Raw genomic sequence first — 22,933 nt, forward strand, 5'->3', positions numbered from 1 at the left:
CTCAGCCTCAAATTAGTACAGTACCAGGTGCAGAGTGTAAACATCGCCACTGGTGAGACAAAGGCGGCCGGGCATGGTGCTGGCCACCCACCCCCTCGTGTGCCGTGCCAGCCTTTATCAGCGCTCGCTATCTAAACGTGCCCCAACCGTCTGTGAAGGCTACAGGGGGGATCTTTGTATAAGCAATTCAGAGTTTCTTATGGTCATTTTAAACAAACCATTGACAATGGAATTTGTTTTGCCAGGTTCGGCATGTTTACATTTACTCTGTGGTAAATACATAACTCACTCTTGTAACCCTGCGATGAAATCACACGTGTATAGTCATGTCAGCCCCTTTGCCAAAGCCACTGCTGCATGAAAGGCCCCCTCGTGCTGTCAGCAGTGAGGGCTGTTTGACCATACTTCACCAGGCTGGTCAGTGCGGGTTGGTTAAAGTAAGTCGGGTGTTGGCGGGGAGGGGAGCCCGGCACCGGTTCAGATATCAATCATCACTGATGTTCTTAATTTTAGAACTTTCGTGACTGCAGGAATTATTATTTGGTTCTTTCGGTTAAGTCACGTCTAAAGATAAAATAATAAATTAAATTAAATAATAGAATACGACGTTTCGATTGCAACACAAGCAATCATCATCAGTGCGGGTTGGTTATACCTGATGATGATTGCTTGTGTTGCAATCGAAACGTCGTATTCTATTATTTTATTTTATTTATTATTTTATCTTTAGACGTGACTTAACCGAAAGAACCAAATCATCACTGATGTTAGCCGTGGCCGGGAATTAATTGAGGTAACCGAGTTCATAGCACAGTGCGCTAAACCCGATGCCATCACACTCACCCATTTGTTAATTGAGAAGGTGTCACTAAGAAAGCAATGGTAATTACCTCCAGCTAATTTCATTAAGTTCTTCAATCATTTCCTGCAGCTCACTGACGTTGGTTGTTATAATGACTTTGTCATATGTTTAACCTGCGATGGTTTAATACTTTCACCGTTTATGTTAAAGCATATTAAAATTGCATAGCTGCCCCATATATGACGAGGAAAAAAAGAACCGTCTGGAGAATGGGATGCTTAAAAATTCAAGGGGGAAATAAATCAATATTTCTCAATTGCCCAATGCTCGATTTGGTTGAAGTCCCTCTCTCTCTCCAGGTACTAATTACATGATATTATAAGTCTACTGATGCTATAATGAGCAATATGCAGATCAGTGTGCAGCTATACTTTCCTATTCTCAAACTGATGTGACTGCCCGTCGCACGGTCTGCACGCAGATCTAATTACCGCTTGTGTTGCGATCGAAACGTCGTGATATTTATTTTATTTTGCTACCTACGTGACTTTACCGAAAGAACCAAAGAGTAGAGGTCTAATTAAATTTACTAAACCTGACAAAAATAGCTCAACTTGTAACCATTCTCAAGATTTGCCGATATAATAACGTAATCACAATGTTCGTGCATTGCTCTACAAACCCCGGTGATCTAAGTTCAATTCCTGGAAACCACTCTCAACGGTGGCGTGAGGTTTCTCAACCGGTCCCGACTCCTCGTACACCCACCCGCACTGACCACTGCCGTGGTGAAGTATGGTCAAATAACCCCCACGACCTGCACAGTGTGGGTGGAGGCACTCACTCACCAGTACATTGACAAATGGGAACGGACATGTACATCATTATCATGATTAACAATACTGACACGATGATTATTTATGAACCACAGTTGTATCTGTCTCCGTTGAACGTGGCCTTGCAGAAAGTGATGCACCACTTCTGGGTGGAGGGGAACTGCCACACCAAGTGCCACAAGTGCCACAAGGCCATCAAGTGCTACCAGGGCCTCACCGGACTGCACTGTGCTTGGTGCCAGATCACCGTGAGTCGGGGTCACGGGAGATTGGGCGGTAGAGAGCAGCCTGGCGAGGCATGCGGGCAGCGAGGCTGGATTAACCGAGAGGCTTTAGGTGCCTGCGGCCCAGGGCCTTGGATATGTTTTAATTATCCCAAACAATATGTATACTGTACTTGTTAATTTTATATATATAAGGGAAATTTGTGAATATGTGTGCCTGATAGAAATGTTGAGCATACTTCACAACATGCAACAAACTTGAAATGTGGCATGTGGGTCGCTTCCAGACTGTACACAATGCAAAAAATATAAAAATAGACTTTTGTATTTTTTTTTGGGGGGGGGGGGGCACAATAATGGTTATATTTGAGCGGTGACGTCATATCTGTGATGTGACCCGCATGCGGCAGCGTCACGCAGTGTGCCTGCTGACGTCACGCATCCCCCCCCCCACCCTCCGCGTAGGCCGTGTATTAATCCAAGACAAGAATCCAAGTCCCGGGCGAAGCCGGGTAGTAAAGCTAGTCCATAATAATCGGGGATTTTTTTGGGTTAGATCACAGCCAGTAAGGTTTGTAACGCAAACAAAACATGCCAATCAGTTACTACTTCAGCACAACGGTGTGTTGTAAAGTAAACCCACAACATTTACAATTCGAGTACGACGTTTCGCTCCCATAAAAAACGTTGTTATCGATAATATTGGTCATGAAAGGCTACGTGTTATGCTGCTTTATGATAGCTGAAACGCACTTCTGTTTGCACTTTGAGAAATCCTAATCGGTCACTTGGTCATTCAAGATATAGAACTACAAATGCGTTATTTTTTGTTTGTTTTAGATCTGAATTGGCTTAACAATTCGTACACCACAATTAAAAAACCAGAACTGAAATAACCGTGGCGAAATTAACAAATGCAGAATTTGGCATTGGGCATGCAATAGTGGTCAAACAGTAAGGGAAGAAATGTAATATTACAAAGCGGGAGCCCCTCTAACTCTGACAGCCCTGGGCCCTCATCAAACTTAATCGGGCATACAGCAAGGATCATGGGTCGAATGGTAATGCTGGCATTTGCCATCTAATGTCTTGTTTAAACGATTGTTTACATGCCATATATATGACGGGGACCTACAGCAAACTACGTTACGTACACGAGGGTACGCGGGCGTTGAGTGTGCCGCTCTTTCTTGTGATCACGGCACTGCGTGCGTTTTGAGATGCAGTCCGGCGTGCGTACGTGATGTAAACCCACGTCATATTGTATGTGGGTCAGTGTGTCACACAGCTGCAAAGGGCTTATAAGACTGAAAATAGATTGCCACCACTCTCATCATGTCATTCATGATCATGTGCATGGTCCACCATAAATCGCATCTGCACATTTGATGCACAAGTGCAACTGTGGCCATCCAGAACAATTCATACACCATATAACGATGGAATGCCCAAGCCACAAATACGAAGGAGACATCACAGCGACACACTTCGTTGCTCCTGATGCAGTTACCTGGCTTGACCGCCTGAATGTGAAATTGTAGTTGTTGTTGTTCTGCATCTACATCAGCCATACTCAAGAAGATTTGCTAAGATGTGTTTGGTGATACCTAAAAACCACAATTTCTGTCGTTTTGAGAGATTATTTTGTAAACCATTCCGAATTGGTCAACACGGAACTCTGTCGACCCGAACAACTCCCCACACTTGTCACGGTTCGACGTGCCAGAAAGAGGTTTCAGAACTTCTCATTGACCTAGTTACGCCATCATTATCCAACGTTTCACACTCTGGCAGCAGTACTGATGTGAAATAACAAAGGCTCATCAGAGATCGTTTCCACAAGCAAGCACGCACGTTCGCGAACAAACAAGCAAGCAACGCGCCACGCTAATTCGTCACATTCTGTTCCAACAACAACAAAAACCTGAGTCACCCAGCGCCAGCACATTGAGAGAAAAGGTCAATATCTAATCTGCTGGGTCAGGATTTGGGAGCGCAGCAGGAGTTGAGTCACCGCTATGCTGTATCCCCGTGGGCGTAAAGGGCTGGGTGGATAGGGGCTGGTGGGGTGGGTGGAATGATGATCGAGGCTGCAGCGCCGTTACTTGCAACCGTTTAGCACCGTCGCCAGTGTGACCGACAGTGCGGACACAATTACCCGTACGTTGAATTTTTTTCGCACCGTGCGTAAGCCAACCGTGCTAATCCGAGGCGCGGGGAGGGGGGAAGCACTACAAACTAAACACAAAAATCAGTTCTAAAGAAATTAGTTTTGAATTTAGATGTAAAAGTGCACAGCTCCAGTGGCGTTGTAATATCGGATGGAAGAGCGTTCCAGACGGCCCCAGAAGCGCAATCTGATGGAAAAAAGCCACCGCTGCTGCTGCTGTTGCTACGAGGATGACCGGGGTGTGTGCGTGATGGTGGTTTACCCAATCCCCTCCAGCTCATTAAATTAGGCCGTGCGTGCCGCCACCGTTCACAGCTGCAGCTGCTGCTGCTGCTGTTGTTGCTGTGACACATTTCTCACATGGCCTTGCAGCCGATGCTGCCATTGGGGCATTGCCGCTGCACGGACATATTCTCTGTTTGTGTGTTCTGTTTACGTTGCGTGTCGTGTGTTGTGCAGTGTCACTGTTTGTGTTGATAAACGGCACGATATGCATTCACGTTGTTGCAATTATTATTGTTGCCACATTTTACTCGGCAAAAACAGATAAAAATAGCATAATTGTACGTGAAAATTAATAAAGGGGATCGTTAGTTGATATTATAACCTGAAGCCTTTTTTCAGTCATACGTGATGTTGGGTTGTGGTGGTGCACGCCTGTAATCCGGCGCCTTGGAGGCAAATGTTGGTGCATCACATCGAGATTTATGAAACTCCCAAACGTGCTGGGCTGCGAGTTCGGCCACGAGGTGACAGCAGAGAGAGTGGGTTCACGAGTCCAACACGTGTTATCCACTTACACGTGTGGGATTTCTCCGGTTACTGCCGTTACCAACGATTTGGACAACACTCCGTAAAAATAATAAAAACGCGAGAGTAATGGGCCCACACATTGCCTCAATAAAAATCGATATCTTTTAAATATGCGAGGGCCAAGACTTGTCAATGCAGGGCCCTCCTGAAAAAAAAAACGAGTTGTTATAGAGTTAAGATGTCCCGGGTAAATATTAGAATAGTATGCTTGTGATTATATCGTAGTCACGGGAAAACGTTGCTCATTTTGCTGGTAATTGCTCAGAAATCCGTAGCAATGGCAGTGATGGACAGCTGAGCGAGTGCGAGTTTCACGCACTGTGCTTCCCACGCCGCCACACAGCTGCACAACAAATGTGCCTCGCACGTGAAGCCGGAGTGCGACTGTGGGCCCCTCAAGGACCACGTGCTGCCCCCCAGCTCCATCTGCCCCATCGTACTCGTGAGCTGCACCCACCCCCCCCCCTGCCCCCACTCCCACACTGAACTCAAGCTGTCAGTGCGGCTCTATTCCACAAGGATGTAGTCACCGGCTCCAGTCTCTGTGTTGTGGTCAGCACATCCACACATCCATACGTGGGTGTACGTGATTTTTCCACCTTGTGGAAAATTACGCGAGCTACTGTATTTACCAGTTGTTCTCGGCCACTGTGTGTAAAGGAAAAACTGGGTCACTACCTCTCTGATATTGAAGTCAGATTTATAGATGCAAATATACTCTCTGGTCACGTAGATAGAAAAAAAATATCACGACGTTTCGATCGCAACACAAGCAATCGTCACCAGGTGAAAAAATATAGCGGGAGAGCTGCTGAGGCAAAACCCAAAGAGAATTAATTCCTGCAGTCACGAAAGCTTTAAGTCAAGATGCAAATATCTTGGTGCTAACAGCACTTGACCCCAAACGTCTGTAACAGCTATACGGGGTTCTTTGACTTTTATTGACATGCAGCATTGAACACGTTGATGATACAAATTGCATCCTTTAAAATGCCTGCATTTCTGTGAAACAGGATTACGACCTTCCGATGATACTAAAATTAATTGTATATATATGGATAGCTTAGCGTATGCACCCCATAATCGATACTTTATAGAACTGAGCAAGTTGATGTACATTTTTTTGTAAAAATTTAAAAACTGGAAGTGAACGCACAACACAGGTTCGTTAGCTAAGGCAGCAGTGTGTGTGAATAATCCTGTATATGGGCATTGTGTGTATACATGTGGGGAGCGGTGGCGCAGCGGTTAACGCACTGTGCTACGAACCCAGTGATCAACACCAGTGACTATTACCTGAACCGGTCCCTGGTCTCCACTCGACTCAGCCTCAAATGAGTATGTGGTGTGGTGTGTTAACATCACCACTCGGGAGACAAAGGCGGCCGGGCGTGGTGTTGACCACCCTCCCCCTCATGTGTCGTTCCGGCCTTTATAGGTGCTCGCTAACAGCACTTGCCCCAAAATTACGTTAAAGCTATACGGGGCAATCTTTGTTTTGTACATGCCACACGACCTTCATAGGTGCTCTCTAACAGCACTTGCCCCAAAATTACATTAAAGCTATACGGGGCAATCTTTGTTTTGTACATGCCACACGACCGTCATAGTTGCTCGCTAACAGCACTTGCCCCGGCAGTTTGTTAAGGCTATACGGTGGGATCTTTGTCTTTGCCTGTGCCACATCTGCCGGGTGGTGGCGGCGGGCAGGACAGGAAGGCCACGCTGCAGAAGTCGGAGAGCAGCTCCCCGACACAGCAGCGGCGGACGAGCGAGAGGAGCAGCATGCGGCGCGAGAATTCAGTGACGCTGGAGGGACAGGGCCTGCAGGTGTCACTCTCTCTCTCTCCAAACGCGACACCCACACAAAGCCACCTAACAACCGCGCCAACCACCCCACGCGATCGTGCCAATCACTCAAGAACCACGCCGACCACCCGTGCAACCGCAACAACCGCACAAAAATATTCATGCAAACTACTCTGCAACCACACCAACGATTTCATAACCACGCTGGCCACCGTCTATGACAGCAACGAGCACCCCCCAACCGCACTAACCATCCTCCAGCACATCAACCACAACCCCCCCCCCCCCCTCAAACCTCACTAACCACCCTCTACCGCAATAACCACCCCCAACCTGCCCCAACAACATTAACCGCACCTGACCGCATCGACCACACATAACCTGGGCCCCGAGTTTGACAGAATTTCCCATGTTTTGTGAGAACGCCGGTCCGGCACATCGGCAAGGAGTGCTGATGGGAGTTCCCTGGAGGGGCGTTTGAGTTGTAAACCAGTCCCAGAGCGAGACTCGGGTGTTGGCGGAACAGCAGTTTCCGCAACTTTTGCTGGGACGGATGGTCAAATGATTGATGTTTTTTCTGCTGATTTGGCATTTTTTTTTTTCAACGATGACCAACAGAAGAATGGTTTCCATCAACGCATGAATGTGGCGCCAGATGTCAAAAACAAAGATGTCAGATGCGGTGTCTAATTCTGGCACTGGAAACTCGTGAATGTACTTCCTTTTACGTAAGCCTGTGTTAAAAAACAATAAGGCCGCTATCGCTGTTTAGTCTTCAATTGTTTGGTCGTTTTACCAATTATATTTCAATTGTGCTTATCAGCATCCATTCAGATCCCCCGAAGAGAGCAGTGACCCCCGTGTGAGAGATTGGTCCGTGGAAGATGATATCGCAAAACTAATTCTCAGATCCATTCAGTTGCCTCTTATCCACACTGGATTAATTGAATGATGTCGTTCATTTGGTATTCGCGCCATTCTTACAGTGCAAGGCCATCGCGATGGATGGCGCAGTGTTTCACGGACACAGTCTGCAGCTGTTTCCCAAGCGAAGAATGCTTCGTACTCAGAGTTAAAAAGGCACTAAACGAAGTGGTGCACCAAATTAAATATGATGGATGGGGGGCAGGGGGTGGATTTATGAAGTCACTGGTGACCAGGCTGATACCACCAACTCTCTGCACTTAATAACCCGGTTTTGATCGTGGGTTGCTCCGTGGATTTGATCGCTGAGCCAAGATCTCAGCGGTTGCTAGCTCATTGCTCCAAGCCATCTGACCACATCTCACTGTTCAAATGTGTCGATCTATATTTGAACAATTTTTTGTTGAATAAAGATTCTTTTTCGACTAAAACTGCCACCCAATTTGTGTCAATCACCTTGAGTCGGCAGCGGCGATACACCTTGCTATTCTGGATCAACCGTTGCTTTAGAATTGCCGTGTTCAACAAGAAGTAAACATTTTTGGAAACCGGTACAGTATTCCATCGTTATTCGCGAGGGATACATTCCAGAGATGCTCGTGAAGGGCAGATTTTGCGGATAATGATATTGGCCGACAAAAAACAATCTTTTGAATTAATTACCTTAAATAATAACGTAAATAAGCTATTAAATACATGAAAAGTATCATAATAACACATCTCTTTAGCTCATCGCATTCTCTCTCGTCACTTTATCTCTTTCTTTCCCACCCTTTCTCGCGAAGCAGTCGTGCAGAGTTCCAGATGCGATTCGCGGAGAGCCAAAATCGCGGATAGTCAGTTCGTGAATAACGAGGGAATGCCGTTGCTTGCAGCGATAGCACTCAGCAGACGGTGCCACAAACGAACCAAAAAAAACGCATTGTGGATCGTCAACCGTGTGCCTCCTTTCTCAGATCACGCCTGTGCTCGGGACTCATCCACTCCTGGTGTTCGGGAATCCCAAGAGTGGTGGGAAGCAAGGCGACAGGTAAAGTACCACACTGCATAATCAATTTTTTGTCATTATTATAGGTTTTTATTTGGGTTAGATCACGTAAATATAAATGTGTCGTTACAACAACCAACGTTGCCAGTATAGTGGTACCCCGGAGATCGAACTTAATTCGTTCCAGAAGGCCATTCGAACACCGATTTGTTTGAACACCGAATTAATTTTCCTCATAAGAATGAATGTAAATGACATTAATTGGTTCCAGACACACGAAATCTCTCATTATAAAGCATTTTTACACGAAGTTTACAGTAATTACATGCATAAAATCATACAAAAAAACAAGAAACACAATAAATAAATGGAATAAATGAATAAATATATGGAATAAATGAAATAAATGGACATTGAACTTCACTTTACCTGTAGTAAGGAGAGTTGATGGCTTGAGTGCAAGGTGGTGAGGAGTAGGTGGTGTTATTGTTTGGAAGGGGAGTCCCCTTTGTCTGGGCAAGCGTCACGCACGCTGGCCATACGCGTCTCAGCCGTACAGGTTCTTTCAAGTCGCTATTGCCCGTTCGACCTCCGAATTTATTTCGGTTTCCAGGGCAAAAAATGTTCGGAAATATCGGTCAAACACCGATTTGTTCGTGTTCGTGTTCTGGTGCGTTCGATCTCCGAGGTTCTACTGTTTATGTCCTCTTGTAAGTCAGGCCTCAGAACATAATGGGATGGATGCTGCAATGGTGTAACAGTTATCACACTGGACCTGAAATCCATCAGTGGCCCGGTCCTTCATCCGGCACGGCAGTTAAAACAACGGGGCAGGTTTCTTAAATCAAGACATCTGGCCACTGTGGAAGAATAGGTCGAGAAGGGCTCTCCTCGAGCCCATCTAGTGGAGGCCTTCCCACCAGCAGTGGCATCGGCACCTTCACCTGGTTAAGGGGTCAGCAACCTGCGGCTCTGGAGCCACATGCGGCTCTTTAAGGACTGCTTTTTACCGAACTCGAAAAAAATGGCTCCTATTGTTATTTTGGTTGCCGACCCCTGACTTATACCGTCCGTTATATCTAAACAATTTTATTTGCCAAGGAAAGCCCACTGAGCTGTTATGACTTTTTAAGAAGCGACCTGGCCACAAATGATAGCTCAACGAAGTGGCTCAGCATGTGGAAATTTATAACAGCCAAATACTGTATATGCACGTTTCTAGATTTGGAGGGGGAAAAACAGAGGATCCGGAGAAAAATCCACACGACCACGGGGATAGAAATGCAAACTCCAAATATACAGACGTCAGGGTCGGAATTGAACCCACGACCTCCTGCATACCAGGCGAGGCAGATAACATATCGCCACAGCAAACCTATGGCTCCTCCACAGCCAGGCCTCAGCACGTCGCTCTGCTGCAAGGAGTTTTCAGTCTGATAAGGGTTTGTGTAGCGAGTGACTGAATGTGACACCTCAGTAAATTTGCATGGCCGGCAGTGGAGTGTGGCATGAAGAGTGCATGAAGGATGTGCGTTACGGTTAGGCACCTCGAGTTGGTGTTGAACAAAAGGTGTGGTGTAGGTATGATTTATTATTATTATTATTATTTCCTGTGGGATGTTTCATAGGTCATTAAATGCCTTGTTTTTCTGTTGCTATATTTAGTTGCTTTTTTTTTACATTTCGCTGTGCAGGATATTGAGAAAAATTCAATATCTCCTGAACCCAAGGCAAGTGTATAACCTCGCCAAAGGGGGGCCAATGCCAGGGTGAGTATCTTGCGCGTGTCCAAAAAAAGTTCATTTATCTATAAATCACCTGCGAAACAGCTTTCAGACTCAATTAAGCATAACAAGCGATTGATGGAAAGAACAAAACAAATGTGGCTAGAATCCAAGGGAGTACTCGCATTACTTGCCAGAGAGGGGTAGAGGATGTTCTGCTCTAGAAATAAAATTCACAAAAAAGCAATGAGGCACGTATTGTGTCACGTGGGAACACGGTAAAGGAGGAGATTGTAGTCCTGTAATGCCATTGAGGACCTGACAGACAAACATGGACACTTGTAATGGGTGGACGTGCGTTTGTTGGCTTTCTACCGCAATGCGGACGGACGTGAGAACAGAGCGCCGTTTGACATTCGACTGCACAAAATAAAACTGAAGTCTTGCATCTGTTTCATTGCGTGAATAATTAACCACCTTAAGTGCATGTTTATAAGCACAATATAAGCACCCAATATGAAGGGAAATCTCACTTTGTGACGGACACATTATTTAAGCGTAAAAAAGACAAAAATATAAAGATGCGCCCGAAAGCTTTAAACGTACTGTTGGGGCAAGTGCTGTTAGCAAGCGCCTAATAAGACCGGCACAACACACGAGGGGATGGGTGGCCAACACCACTCCCAGCCACCAGTGCTAATATTGAAACACCGCACCAGGCACTGTACTCGTTCTCTGCGATATTGACGTTTGTGTCTTTGTTTTGTTGTTCGCCGTGCCCACGGCACCTCGGATCTCCCTTGTAAAATAGCCGGGCAGCTGGCTCTAACGAGACCATCTGTGTAACGAATAAAATAATAAACTTGCAAAAATATGTAAGGCGTGAGTCGAACAGAGGGGAGGTCCAACTTGAGTGGGAATTGAACTCTGGTCGCCCACCTCGTGGGGCAACGCTCCAGCTACTACGCAAACCGGCTCCCCCCTTTTGAGGCACGTTTATACGGCGGCGACGTATAAACGCCGCAGTGCCTGCAGCTGACAACGGAGGGGGGAATGTCTCACGCTTTTTCTCACGGCAGGCTGAGCTTTTTCCGGGATGTGCCGGATTTCCGAGTCCTGGCTTGCGGCGGTGATGGCACCGTTGGATGGGTCCTCGACTGCATAGGTCGGTCCGGCCGCCACCTTTCTGACTCGACATTAGGAAACAAAAACAACAAAAAATAAACGCATTTCCTTGGCCACTTGTGCAAACAGACTTTTGGATGGTCTTAGAACTTACCCAAAAAAAAAAGATTTTACAGGGTATAAGCGCACACGTGTTTTCGAATTCTGCTGGCTGTGGGGACAGGATGCTGTAGTCAGGGCCGGATTAAGTTTAAGGGGGGGCTTGGGGCTGTTATAGTTTTGGGGGTCTCATCTTTGTCCATTCTATTCCTTCCCTTGACTGTTTTACCACCACCTGTGCCCAATGGTAAACACTTTCAATGTTGTTTACCTTGTTTATTTGAGTTATAATTTTTGTTAATGCGATATCCGAATATATACATTTTGGTACATAATTGGAAGTTATATACACATTGATGCAATGGCTTTCATTACCAAATGACACGGATAAGATCTATCATAGTGCGACAGCACTGCATTTCAACCATTATAAAGCAGATGCTGCAATGTTGTCATCATTATTATCACATTAGACTTGCAATCCAAAGGTTGCCGGTTCCATTTGATTTCCTGGCGCGGCAGCTGAAACAATCGGCAAGCTTTTTTAAAGTCCCCCACTGCGTCCGTCCAGCCAGAAGTATAATTGAGTAGCACCACAGTTAAGTCCATCGGCAGGTCATGTGCGGTGGGCTGAGGTGTGGGCTACTGCCACGTCTTGCAAGACATTTGGCCAGCATGGAAGAGTGGGCCAATGGAGAGAGGCGGTTCTCTAAACCTCCCTCGAGGGGAGGCCCTTCCGCCAGCAGGGGCACGTGCAAGCAATTGCAGCGCTGCGCCTTTGCCACTCAACCTCTCAGATATTTCTCGGGGACTCCTCAAAATTCGAGGCCTCGGGTCACAGCCACTAAAGGCCCGGCGTCCATTCAACCACGGCTGCAGTAATAGCAGTGACCCTCAGGCAAAGCATTCTTCGACATTTGCAAAGCATTTGACTCGTATTCGAAGCTCCGCGTTCAACATCGGAAAGTGCTTTTCCTTCTCTCTTTCTCGCTCCCACTTCCGCGCGCTGCAGACAAGGCTGGCCTGACCAGACACCCGCCCGTGGCCGTACTGCCCCTTGGCACAGGAAATGACTTGGCCCGCTGCCTGAGATGGGGAGGAGGTACTGTATGTTTACTCTCTGCAATGGGCGTCTGGCTTAAGAAACACGGCAGAAATCACGACTTGCGTGGGTTTTAACTTTTAGGTGGGGAGGGCGGTATATCTTTCACTGCCTGGCACACGCATGTTTTGGACGATTCTCATCGATACACCAAATCCATGCACATTCTCTAGCCGAAGCGGCTGTTTAACGCGCGAGGAAAAAATGCATGCAGGCGGGATACAAATAAAGTAATGTATGCAAAAATGTTTCCTAAGTGGAAGAAAAAAAACATTACCGGAATCCTAGCAAACCACGGCCTATGTTTTTGTGGTTAGACTGTATGGCTTGATGATGTAGGTTGCACTACTTGTTGTTTGGCATGGTGCCTGATGTGTCGCGGATGTTTCACTCCATGTGCTGGAAGCTTCTGCCGGAACAGTTCAGGATCAGTTCCTGGAACATTTTCCAGGAACGTTTCCTGGATTAGTTCAGGGACAGTTCCTGAAGAAGCTCCCAGCAAAGTGGCGCAAAACATCACTGACACGTCAGCGACATCATTCCGAACAACGTGGCAACTGAATGGCGGTTTTCATGCTTATTTGGACTCATCGGCACGGTATATCATCATGGTCTGCTGCTTCAGTTATGTACAGCGTCATTTTGTGTTTAGTTCATTGGCCTTCCCCCCCGCACCTCCGATTAGCACGGTTGGCTACGTAAGGCGCGAAAGAAGTTTAACGTACGTACATTGATCTTGATTGCTCAGTCATTGGTTCTGGAGACTTGTTGGAGGTTTGTTTTGGAGTTCGTTGCGTAATGTTGCTGGACTTTTTTGAAGGCACCTCGCGCTGGGTGTGTTTTGTTCGCCGTGAAGGCTACGAAGGTGGCAGTTTGATGAAGGTGATGAAGGACATTGAGAACAGCTCCGTCGTGATGCTCGACCGCTGGTGGTTCGACGTGACTCCGCACACCTCGGAGGAGAAGGGTGACCCGGTGCCCTACTCCATCATCAATAACTACTTCTCCATGGGAGTGGTGAGCAGTACTGGTCATTGCAGGCAGTGCCTGATGTCACCAAGCCATCGAGCCAACGGTTGTACCGGCAGCCTCAGCTCGACTGGAAGATTGAGAGTCAGGAATGATTGGACAACATACAAAAGAAACCACGGCATTTTTAGCGAGTGAAAATTGACTGCATTATGTCCTCCACTTTTAAGTAGAGCAAACGTAAAATTTACCTATACTGAGAAGTGCGCTGAAGCGGGGTTGGATTCCCGGTCAAGGCTAACACGGTTTGGCGAGTGATATTTGAAGCTGTACTGGGCCTCCCTGTACCAATCCAGCATGGTGAAGTATGTTTAAACGATCCCCATGACCGAAACAGAGTGGAGAGGCCTTTATCCAGCAGTGGATTGACAAAAGGGTTGAAATTACGATTTTTATTACATATGTGTAAATGTTTCCGTGGGGTTACATGAGTTATGTATTTGCCACAGAGTAAATGTAAACATGCCTAACCTAGCAAAACACATTCCATTGTCAGTGGTTTGTTTAAAATGACCGCAAGAAAATCTGCATCACTTACACACACACGTATTTGGAGTTAAAGAGTTTTCAATGGCTTTGAGGGAGGAGCGGTGACGCAGTGGTTAGAGCACCGCTCAATGAACCCTGAATTCCATTCCCAGCCACAGCTAACATCAGTGTTGAGTGATACCTGAGAAGGCCCTGGTCACTCCGTTCACCAACCCACACCGGCCAGTGTGGTGAAGTATGGTAAAAAAAAAACACGACTGAAGCGGCATGGGGAGGGCTTCATCCAGCAGTGGTGAACAAAGGCGTGTAAATTCCAGCACACGTGGTAAATATACTTGACAACAGCTTTAACTAAGTACCGTGTCATAATCGTACTCTTCTGCTTTCCTATCCCATGTACCGCATTTAATCCTATTCCATAATGTAACGCGAAGTGTGTGTGTGTGTGCGTGCATTGCTTATTTGTTTATCCCAACCACAAGGACGCGTCCATCGCACACCGGTTCCATCTGATGCGTGAGAAGCACCCGGAGAGGTTTAACAGCCGGTACGTGGATCATCAACACTCGTGGCGGCGTCGCCACTCACTTCCTCCCCTTCCCACCCCCTGCCCCCACCTTACACCGCTGGCTGCTCCCAACCGCGGCGGTGGCACTGCCCACTCCGCTGGTGCTCCTGCTGCCTTTTAGAGTGTTTGGCCGCTTTAAATGACGACGATAAGCCACTTCGTTGAGCTGTCATTTGTGGCCAGGTCGCTTCTGGAAAAGAGCTACGTAGCTCGGTGATAATATCCAATGGTTAAATACTTAGTCAGCAGATTTCCCCACCACGAGGCGAAGGAAAGGAGAGGGAGGGAGGGTGTCCAGGGAGGTGGTGGGGGAGCAGTGGGGGGGGGCAGGGTGGAGAGAGAGGTGGGGGGGGTCCTTTGTTGCCTCCTGGCGTGGCAGGGCCGCCCTTTTACTGGCATTTAGCCGCAGTCACACATCGCCGCTCCGCTTCCCATTCCTACTGGTTGTGCCGCCGCTGCTCAATTCACCGTCCTGGTTAATCTTCAGAGAGGAGAGGAAATGAGAGGGGGTGGCAGGCGGGGGAACCTGGGCAATAAAGCTCACTCGCCATGTAATTGTCAATCAGAATCCGTCCCTGTGATCAAGCAAGCCCTAACTCCATCACCGCATCCCCCCCCTACCCAACCCCATCCCCCAGCCCACAACCGCAAAACCCCCTTAACCACCGCCACCACATCCAGCCTCGTGCTGCGGTGTTTTAATATTTGTAATTTTTATTATTTTGGAGCGGTGGTGCAGTGTTTTTTTCTATTTTCATTTGACTAGGTAAGGCCCACTGAGCTATGAAGCTTTTTTTTCAGAAGCGACCTGGCTATCACAAAGGATAGCTGAACAAAGTGGCTTATCACGTGGACATTTTTTTGCAACAAAATACTCTAAGCGCACTGCAAGCTACGAACCCGGTGATTTGAGTTTGATATCCCGGCCACAGATAACAGCGCTGGTTAGTGATATCTGAATAGATCATATGCCTCCTCCCAGCCCTTCAGCAATCCGCACTGACCAACGTGGTGAAGTATAGTCAAACAACCCCCACGCCCGATATGGCATAGGGAAGCGTTCATCGTACACCAACAATATATACTGCTGGTGAAAACAAACCCAGCTACGTTTTGACGCACAGTCAAATATAGCCTCATTTTCTATATCATGTAAACAAATAATGTTTGCTTTTTATGCCAATTATTTTAAAATAAGGCAATGTAAAGCAAAGATATTATTCTAGATTTGAAATTTTCGTGACTGCAAGGATCCCACTTCAGTAAAATGTATTGCTGTGGTTGTCACACCTGATGATGATTGCTTGTGTTGCAATTGAAACGTCGTGATTTAATTTTTTTAGGTGACTTTACCGAAAGAACCAAGAATACAAAGATATTATGATCTATTATACATATCACGTCTTTTCATTTTACCTAGCTAGATAATGGACCGATACCATATGTATGTATATTAACCACTTAATGATAAAACCATGCGCTTGTGGCCAACATTATAGCGTCTGTTATTCAATTATAATTAAATCAGCATACAACATGAGTAATAAATAATGAAATATATTTTAATTGCACCACTTCAAAAATACATGGCTTTTTATGGCTTTCCAAGTATCAATCAAAGTCCCCCCCAACGTTTAATCACTTGTATGACATCTGCGTAACATGTTGGCTTATTTGCTTTCATATAAATGTTTCCGAGAGCTCGCCAATTAATCGAAGATCGATTTAACACGTAGGCTTTCGCAAACCAATATCATACATAATAAAGTTTTTTTTTTAATCGTAGATAGATTTCATTTGAATAATATTACCAAGACGTTAGGTGGGTCTTGCAAAAAAAATAACCGCCGGTAAAAATATAAATAAAGAAGGTGGCTGATGAATACGGAGGAGGCCTTGTGTAGAGTGCCCTGTTTATGAGAACGATGAGGTCACGTTGCATACAGCTCCTGATTGCATCATCGAGCTCCTGATTGCATCATCGAGCGGAGTGGGTGGAGGAGTGCCGCGGTGGTGAAGTGCACGGCAGTATGAACCTGGTAGCCTGAGTTTGATACCTGATCACCGCTAACATCATGGCGAATGATATCCATACAGATCCTGGGCCCCTTTCAACCAACCTGCACTGGCCAGCATGGTGAAGTATGGTCAATCGTAGCATGGGGGAAGCCTTCATCCATCAATTGATTGCCATAGGGGCTGTGGATGATTGAAGTTGTTGTTTTATCACGTCATGAGCTCAACGCAGTGAGCAGCGTCCATTGCTCACGTAACCTCCTACAAAGCGACCTAACCTGTCAACATCAGTGGTGATTTATCATGGCATCAATGGGGCAAGATTGTCCATCAAGCTGTAACTGTCACTTTTTCGAATATTGCATAGACGCTCATTGACTTTTGAGGACAAAACGCTCAAAGTGTTGCAAACAGTGCTTTATTTCATGTCTATCCGGGTTGGTGAACCGTCAAATAAATTCCGCGCCCAACCAGCACACCGCATTCAGTATATTGTCTAACTGTGGCTGTGGCTACTCGTCACGTTCTAGATTTGAAGCTTTCGTGACTGCAAGGATTCATACTCTTAGGTTTTTTCGGTAAAGTCACGTAGGTAAATAATAAAAATAAAATTAATGAAAGTAAAATAAAAATTCACGACGTTTCGGAGGCAACACAAGCTTCCGTCTTCAGGTGGAACCGTCATAGCACAATTGCTGTATCAAGTAAAGGCTTTTTTTACTTGATACTTACTTGATACAGCGATCGTGCTGTGACGGTTCCACCAGAAGACGGAAGCTTGTGTTGCCTCCAAAAGGTCGTGAATTTTTATTTTACTTTTATTAATTTTATTTTTATTTTTTTCCTACGTGACTTTACCGAAAAAACCTAAGAGTATACTCGTCACGTGCCACATACTCCAGTCTGCCAGCGGCGCAGATAATATTCAGCGAGAAATTAAGCCCTGGGTGCGACCCGTTAGTGCGGAGCCAACGCGTGCAGTGTTTATCGTGCAATGTTTGGTGAGCACTGACATGACGCGCAACCCACGCCATCACCCACCGTCACCTGCTCGTCGCACACAATGTTCCTGATGCTAGGCTCACTCAACATTTATTCGTTTACTCAGCCCTGTCTGAACCCTGTTTTGCTCGGTGATTAGTGTTACATGTTTAAATCATAGCACATGGCATCTGCTGTTATGGTTTGTAGCCACACAATTCAGCCAGTTTTCTGCAGGGCACATAGGTAGGTAGTAGGAGTGGGTTTTGGGGGGATAAACTCAAATATTATGATTTTTAAAGACAATTTTGGATCTTGTTTGGATTTTCAGATCATTACGAATGTAAATTGTCCTCCTGTTAACAAAAGGGACATCACCCGATGTCACGTCTGGGTTTTTGTATCAGACCAACATTTTATATTTCGGCCCAATTTTCTGATTGTTTTGGATTCATCCAAAAACTTGGGGGTACTTCCCTTGTAGTTAGGCAGATGAAGAGCTCGAGAGAGGAGTTCGATACGTGTCATTAAACTTTCTCATAATCATCGTCTGCTACAATACACAAAGAAAGGATAAAAATACGTATCGTTAAACTCGGAGGTGGTTTTGTGAACATTGTCATGTTGACACTTGTTTACACGTGTTTACTCTTGTTTACACGTGTTTACACTTGTTTGTGCATGCTTACATGTGTTTTTTTAGATCGACACAGCCTTGCATTCACACCTCTAAGAGCAGAGTTCACACTGACAAACGCAGGCTTCCGGATGGTGTTACAATGATAAAGCCACTCAACAATACCGGGCTGTTAGAGCGCACAATTTTAAGATCACGAGCAGGGCGGTGGTCCTTCCTTTTGAGAAATAGAATGGGATTGTCGTCGGACTAAGCCCTTCTAAAACACGCGATCGATGGCCACGGCAAGCCTTGTCAAATACATGATTTTGTTTCTTTGCGCATCAACAAACTGGGGCGTCTCCAATAATGCCGTCCTTAATTTGGTGTGGCCATCTCGGCGATCGCCGAAATGAGGTCGAGCGCGAGAGGGGGGTGTGGGCCACAACTGACCTCCAGTGTAAACAGGAGCTGTGACTGTGACTCGGTTGTGGGGACGCGGCCGTCATTGTTCCGTGTTCTCGCCCGTGTGTCTGTTTGGAGAGAGAGAGAGAGAGACGTTTGTGTTGGTGACAGTAGCCACTGTTATGATGGAGGAAATCCCAGCGGCGGTGACAATCAACCCTGGAGAGGGCATACGTCACGTCGATTGAAAGGCCCATCGCATTAAGAAATTGCGGCGTGATTTTTTTTTAAACATTCGTTCGATGAGCGGCTCCCTTTCTGAGTGCACATCCGAAGCGGCGCACGCGTTAATGTATTGCCGAGCATCCATATCCATTGCATGCCGAGAAAGAGCACGGGATGTCACGTCAAAATTCTCGCTCGACTCTTTTTTTTTACTGCCACATTAATGCCGCCTCTACGCAGAAGTACTGCGACGCGCAATAAAAACGATGGGCGTCATTGCTTGCCACTTCCAGCCCGGCGACTAAAAACAGCATGACTGAGCCGCACTTAACGACTGGTGGGACCCATTAAAACGCTTTGTACTTGTAGAATTCTACCTATTTGGATCAGACCAGCACCCCGACGCCGCCTTTGTTTTATCCAGCTCGCACTGCAGCGTCATTTTCTCTGGCCCTTTGCTAAGCAGGAAACGAATAACGTTGATAAATAACTGTATTGTAGTCCACATGCAAGTACAGTGCATAAGGCACCAGTTAATAATTGCTGACGTGTTTTTGTTATGCATTTTTACAAAAATAAGTTGGAAATATATCCCAGTTTTAGAAGAAACAACCCAATGCTACGTGGTTGCAGCATTTCTTTAGTCAGACTGAAATCTTTAAGCCGGCGAATGTTCTTATGAAATTATGCCGATGTCTCCTCCATCAACAGCAATGGAGCAAATCATCAAGCAAATGTGTTTCAGCCATTTCATTACCACGTGAATCTGGCTCATACTGCGGAGCATATTGTTTTAGTGCGACCAGGTCTAAGAGAATGGGTTGAGTGGTGGTAGGGTGGATATCGCACCGCACTAAACATCAGTGCAAGCGATATGTAAACCTAGTCCTGGGCGCCCCCTTAATCAACTCGCACTGACCAGCCTGGTGAAATAAAACTAAACTGTTCATTTTACCAGGTAAGGCCCACTGGGCTATGTAGCCCTTTTTCAGAAGCGACCTGGCCACAAACGATAGTGCAACAAAGTGGCTTATCATGTGTAAACTTATAGCAGCCAAAAATACTATAAACGCATGTTCTAAATCTGAAGGGAAAAACCAGAGGACCCAGAGAAAAATCCACGTGACCACGGGGAGATAGACATGCAAACTCCAAATATACAGGTGGTAGGGTCAAGATCGAACATCTCGTCACCATGTCAGCCAATGGTCAAACAACCCACCACAACCGATAACGGCATGGGGCAGCCTTCATCCAATGATGCGTTGACAAAGGGCTGTGAATTATTATTATCACGGTATAGGGAATAAAACATGTTCCATCACTTCAAAAAATTACACGAGGGTGCTACTTCTGACAGCTACTTGTCCGCTGACCAGGTATAGACCCTCAATGTAAGTGATGATTCAAGTGCCCCAGCACATCATTAACGCATCGCTGTGATATAGAGCCAGACTGGGCAGGCAGGCGTGTGGGTGGCACAAACAAGCTACGGATTGGTTGTTAGTCGACACGGAATTCTCTTTAGCCACCGGATGAAAAGACTGCCGCTGTTTCTGTCGCTCTCACCTAGCGATGTCAGAGGTGAGGGAGAGGAGGGAGGGAGCGTTTCAACTTGTGGAAAATAACCAACGGCGATTGATCTTTAAAATGTGACCTCCGGATAAACCTCATAGGTCATCATTATAATATTCATAAGCCATGTTCTGTCCACTCCTGGATGAAGTCCTCCCCACATCAGTATCCCTCATGGGTCTGTGATGCCACAATCCACCTTACTTGCTGCATTGTTTCTCAGCCATTGTATCTTGCAGTGATGCATCCTTCCTGTGTCCACTTACGTTTCTCAACAAGTCAATATTTTGTTTTTGATTTGTGGTCGTTATCCGATGCATGCACTCCTCTATCCATCGCTCAGTGCAATTTCCTCTTTACCCACTTTTCAGATTTTGTTGCGGATATGTGATAAGTAATTGCTATTTCATTTGTTGCCTTTTTTACCACTTGGTCTCCATTCATTCCGACAATATTGTGTAACGTACATTGACAATTTGGGACAACCATATGTTGAATTTATGATAATGAAGAATGTAATCAATACGTAAATCTAACGCAGCATGCTCTCAGACTCTGGGTCTCTTTTTCAAGGACCTTTCTCTCTGATTGGATTCACTCTGTGTCATTCTCATGGGTACTCGGCTCTAGTAGTGTGAGCGGGTGTAGCGGTGGCACAGTGGTAAGCACACTTCACTATTTACCCGGTGACGAGGTTTGATTTTCAGCCACGGCTATGTATGTACGTTATGGATGTTGAACTTCTTTCGCACCGTACGTAGCCAACCGTGCTAATTAGCAGTCCTAAAGAAATTATTTTTCAATTCAGATTTTAAAGTGCATAGCTCCAGTGGCGTCCTGACAACTGAACCCGTACGAACCAGCATGGTGAAGTATGGTCAATGAAGCCCTGTGACCAACACGGTGTGGGAAGGCCCTTGTCCAGCAGTGCATTGACAAAGGGCTGTTTATTACATTCAACATTAGTTGTGAGAAAATGATCATGCGATTCTCTTTCGTACTTGCTTTGAACCTTCATTGCATTCACATTTATTTTCCACTGCTCGTCCAGTCCTGTCATCTCCGTGACGGTCGTAATTATAATTCTGTATTTCGAGCCATTGTAATTGCAGCATTGCGTAACGCGCCGAAGAAAGCGATCAATTAACGACGCCGTCAAGTCTTTTTTTCTCTCTCTCCGAAGTGGGAATTTCACACTTGTCAGGGCAATTTTAGGTGGCAGGCCACAACGCCGCGCTGCGTGGAGCGGCTCTTTATTCCGCGGGCCCGCCGTGGATGCCATCCTCCCCACTGCGAGAGAGAGCCACTCGTGCTCTTCCCACATGACCAATTAACACGCGGCCGACGAAAGGCAGTAACGATCTGTTTGTGATTCTCTCCTGAGATGGAGGGTTCTGGGAGGGGGGGGAGGATAGGTTGTGTGAGCGGACGGATTATTTAACCTTGTGCGTCATCATCGTATCGTCGTCGTTGTTATTGTTCTCACGATCGCCGGCCCTTTCTTATTAAGATTTCTTTTTAATCTCCCAAATGCCATTTTATGCATGAGGGGCAAAAGGGACAATGTACAGTATGTTTGTGCAATATGACGCTGTCACTTGTTTCTGAGAGTGCAAAGCAAAATGGTTAAATCAACAGTTGCCGAGTTTATTTATTACTTGACATTGGGCCACCCTTCACGAAATTTCCCGTTTAGTGTTAATTCACAGCAACATGGCCGAGCGGTAGGGGGCAGAGGTGGGACAAAGTCATTGTTATGCAAGTCCAAGTCGAGTCGCAAGTCATCAAATTCATGACTCGAGTCTGACTCGAGTCCAAGTCACATGACTCGAGTCCACATCTCATAGGTGGGACAAAGTCATTGTTATGCAAGTCCAAGTCGAGTCGCAAGTCATCAAATTCATGACTCGAGTCTGACTCGAGTCCAAGTCACATGACTCGAGTCCACACCTCTGGTAGTGGGTATCGCCGTTTGTTGCAGAGGTTTGTGGTTCGAGCCCAACGGCCTCCCCAGTTAATGCTGTGGCGCATTGACCATAATTACGCACTGTCTGCTTCACAGTGGACTTCAAAGATCCCTGTGACATTATTCGAAAAAGTGGAGGCATTGTGTGCCGGCGTTGCCTCACAAATTTGCCAAACCAAATAGCGTCTTTTCCCACTATAATGTGAAACGACCGCAGACCACATTCGCTCGTGAAACATAACGCCTCCGTGATACGAATGGCGCGAACGATAAATGTATTGCCAAAATTCTGACGATTAGATTTTAAATTTCGATTTGAAGCTTTCGTGACTGCAGGGATTCATTTTCTTAGTTCTTTCGGTAAAGTCACGTAGAAGCTGCCTTCTCGACAGACCTGTTCTCCACCTGAAGACGGCTGCTTGCGTTGTGGCCGAAACGTCGTGAGAA

At 46.2% G+C, this 22,933-nt stretch overlaps 1 protein-coding gene across 1 annotated transcript in view; it reads left to right on the plus strand.

The window, feature by feature from the left end:
- LOC144720867 (diacylglycerol kinase beta-like) overlaps nucleotides 1–22,933 on the plus strand; it is a 65,521-nt gene that overhangs the window by 24,937 nt on the left and 17,651 nt on the right. Inside the window, exons 13-21 of the mRNA XM_078597965.1 lie at nucleotides 1,767–1,886; nucleotides 5,189–5,287; nucleotides 6,556–6,675; nucleotides 8,535–8,608; nucleotides 10,261–10,335; nucleotides 11,370–11,455; nucleotides 12,527–12,616; nucleotides 13,473–13,633; nucleotides 14,617–14,681. Coding sequence (XP_078454091.1) covers nucleotides 1,767–1,886; nucleotides 5,189–5,287; nucleotides 6,556–6,675; nucleotides 8,535–8,608; nucleotides 10,261–10,335; nucleotides 11,370–11,455; nucleotides 12,527–12,616; nucleotides 13,473–13,633; nucleotides 14,617–14,681 — 890 coding nt within the window. The remainder of the gene's footprint in view (nucleotides 1–1,766; nucleotides 1,887–5,188; nucleotides 5,288–6,555; nucleotides 6,676–8,534; nucleotides 8,609–10,260; nucleotides 10,336–11,369; nucleotides 11,456–12,526; nucleotides 12,617–13,472; nucleotides 13,634–14,616; nucleotides 14,682–22,933) is intronic.

This window comes from Lampetra planeri, chromosome 10 (assembly GCF_965212315.1).
Source record: "Lampetra planeri chromosome 10, kcLamPlan1.2.h2, whole genome shotgun sequence".
Taxonomy (NCBI): Eukaryota; Metazoa; Chordata; class Hyperoartia; order Petromyzontiformes; family Petromyzontidae; genus Lampetra; species Lampetra planeri.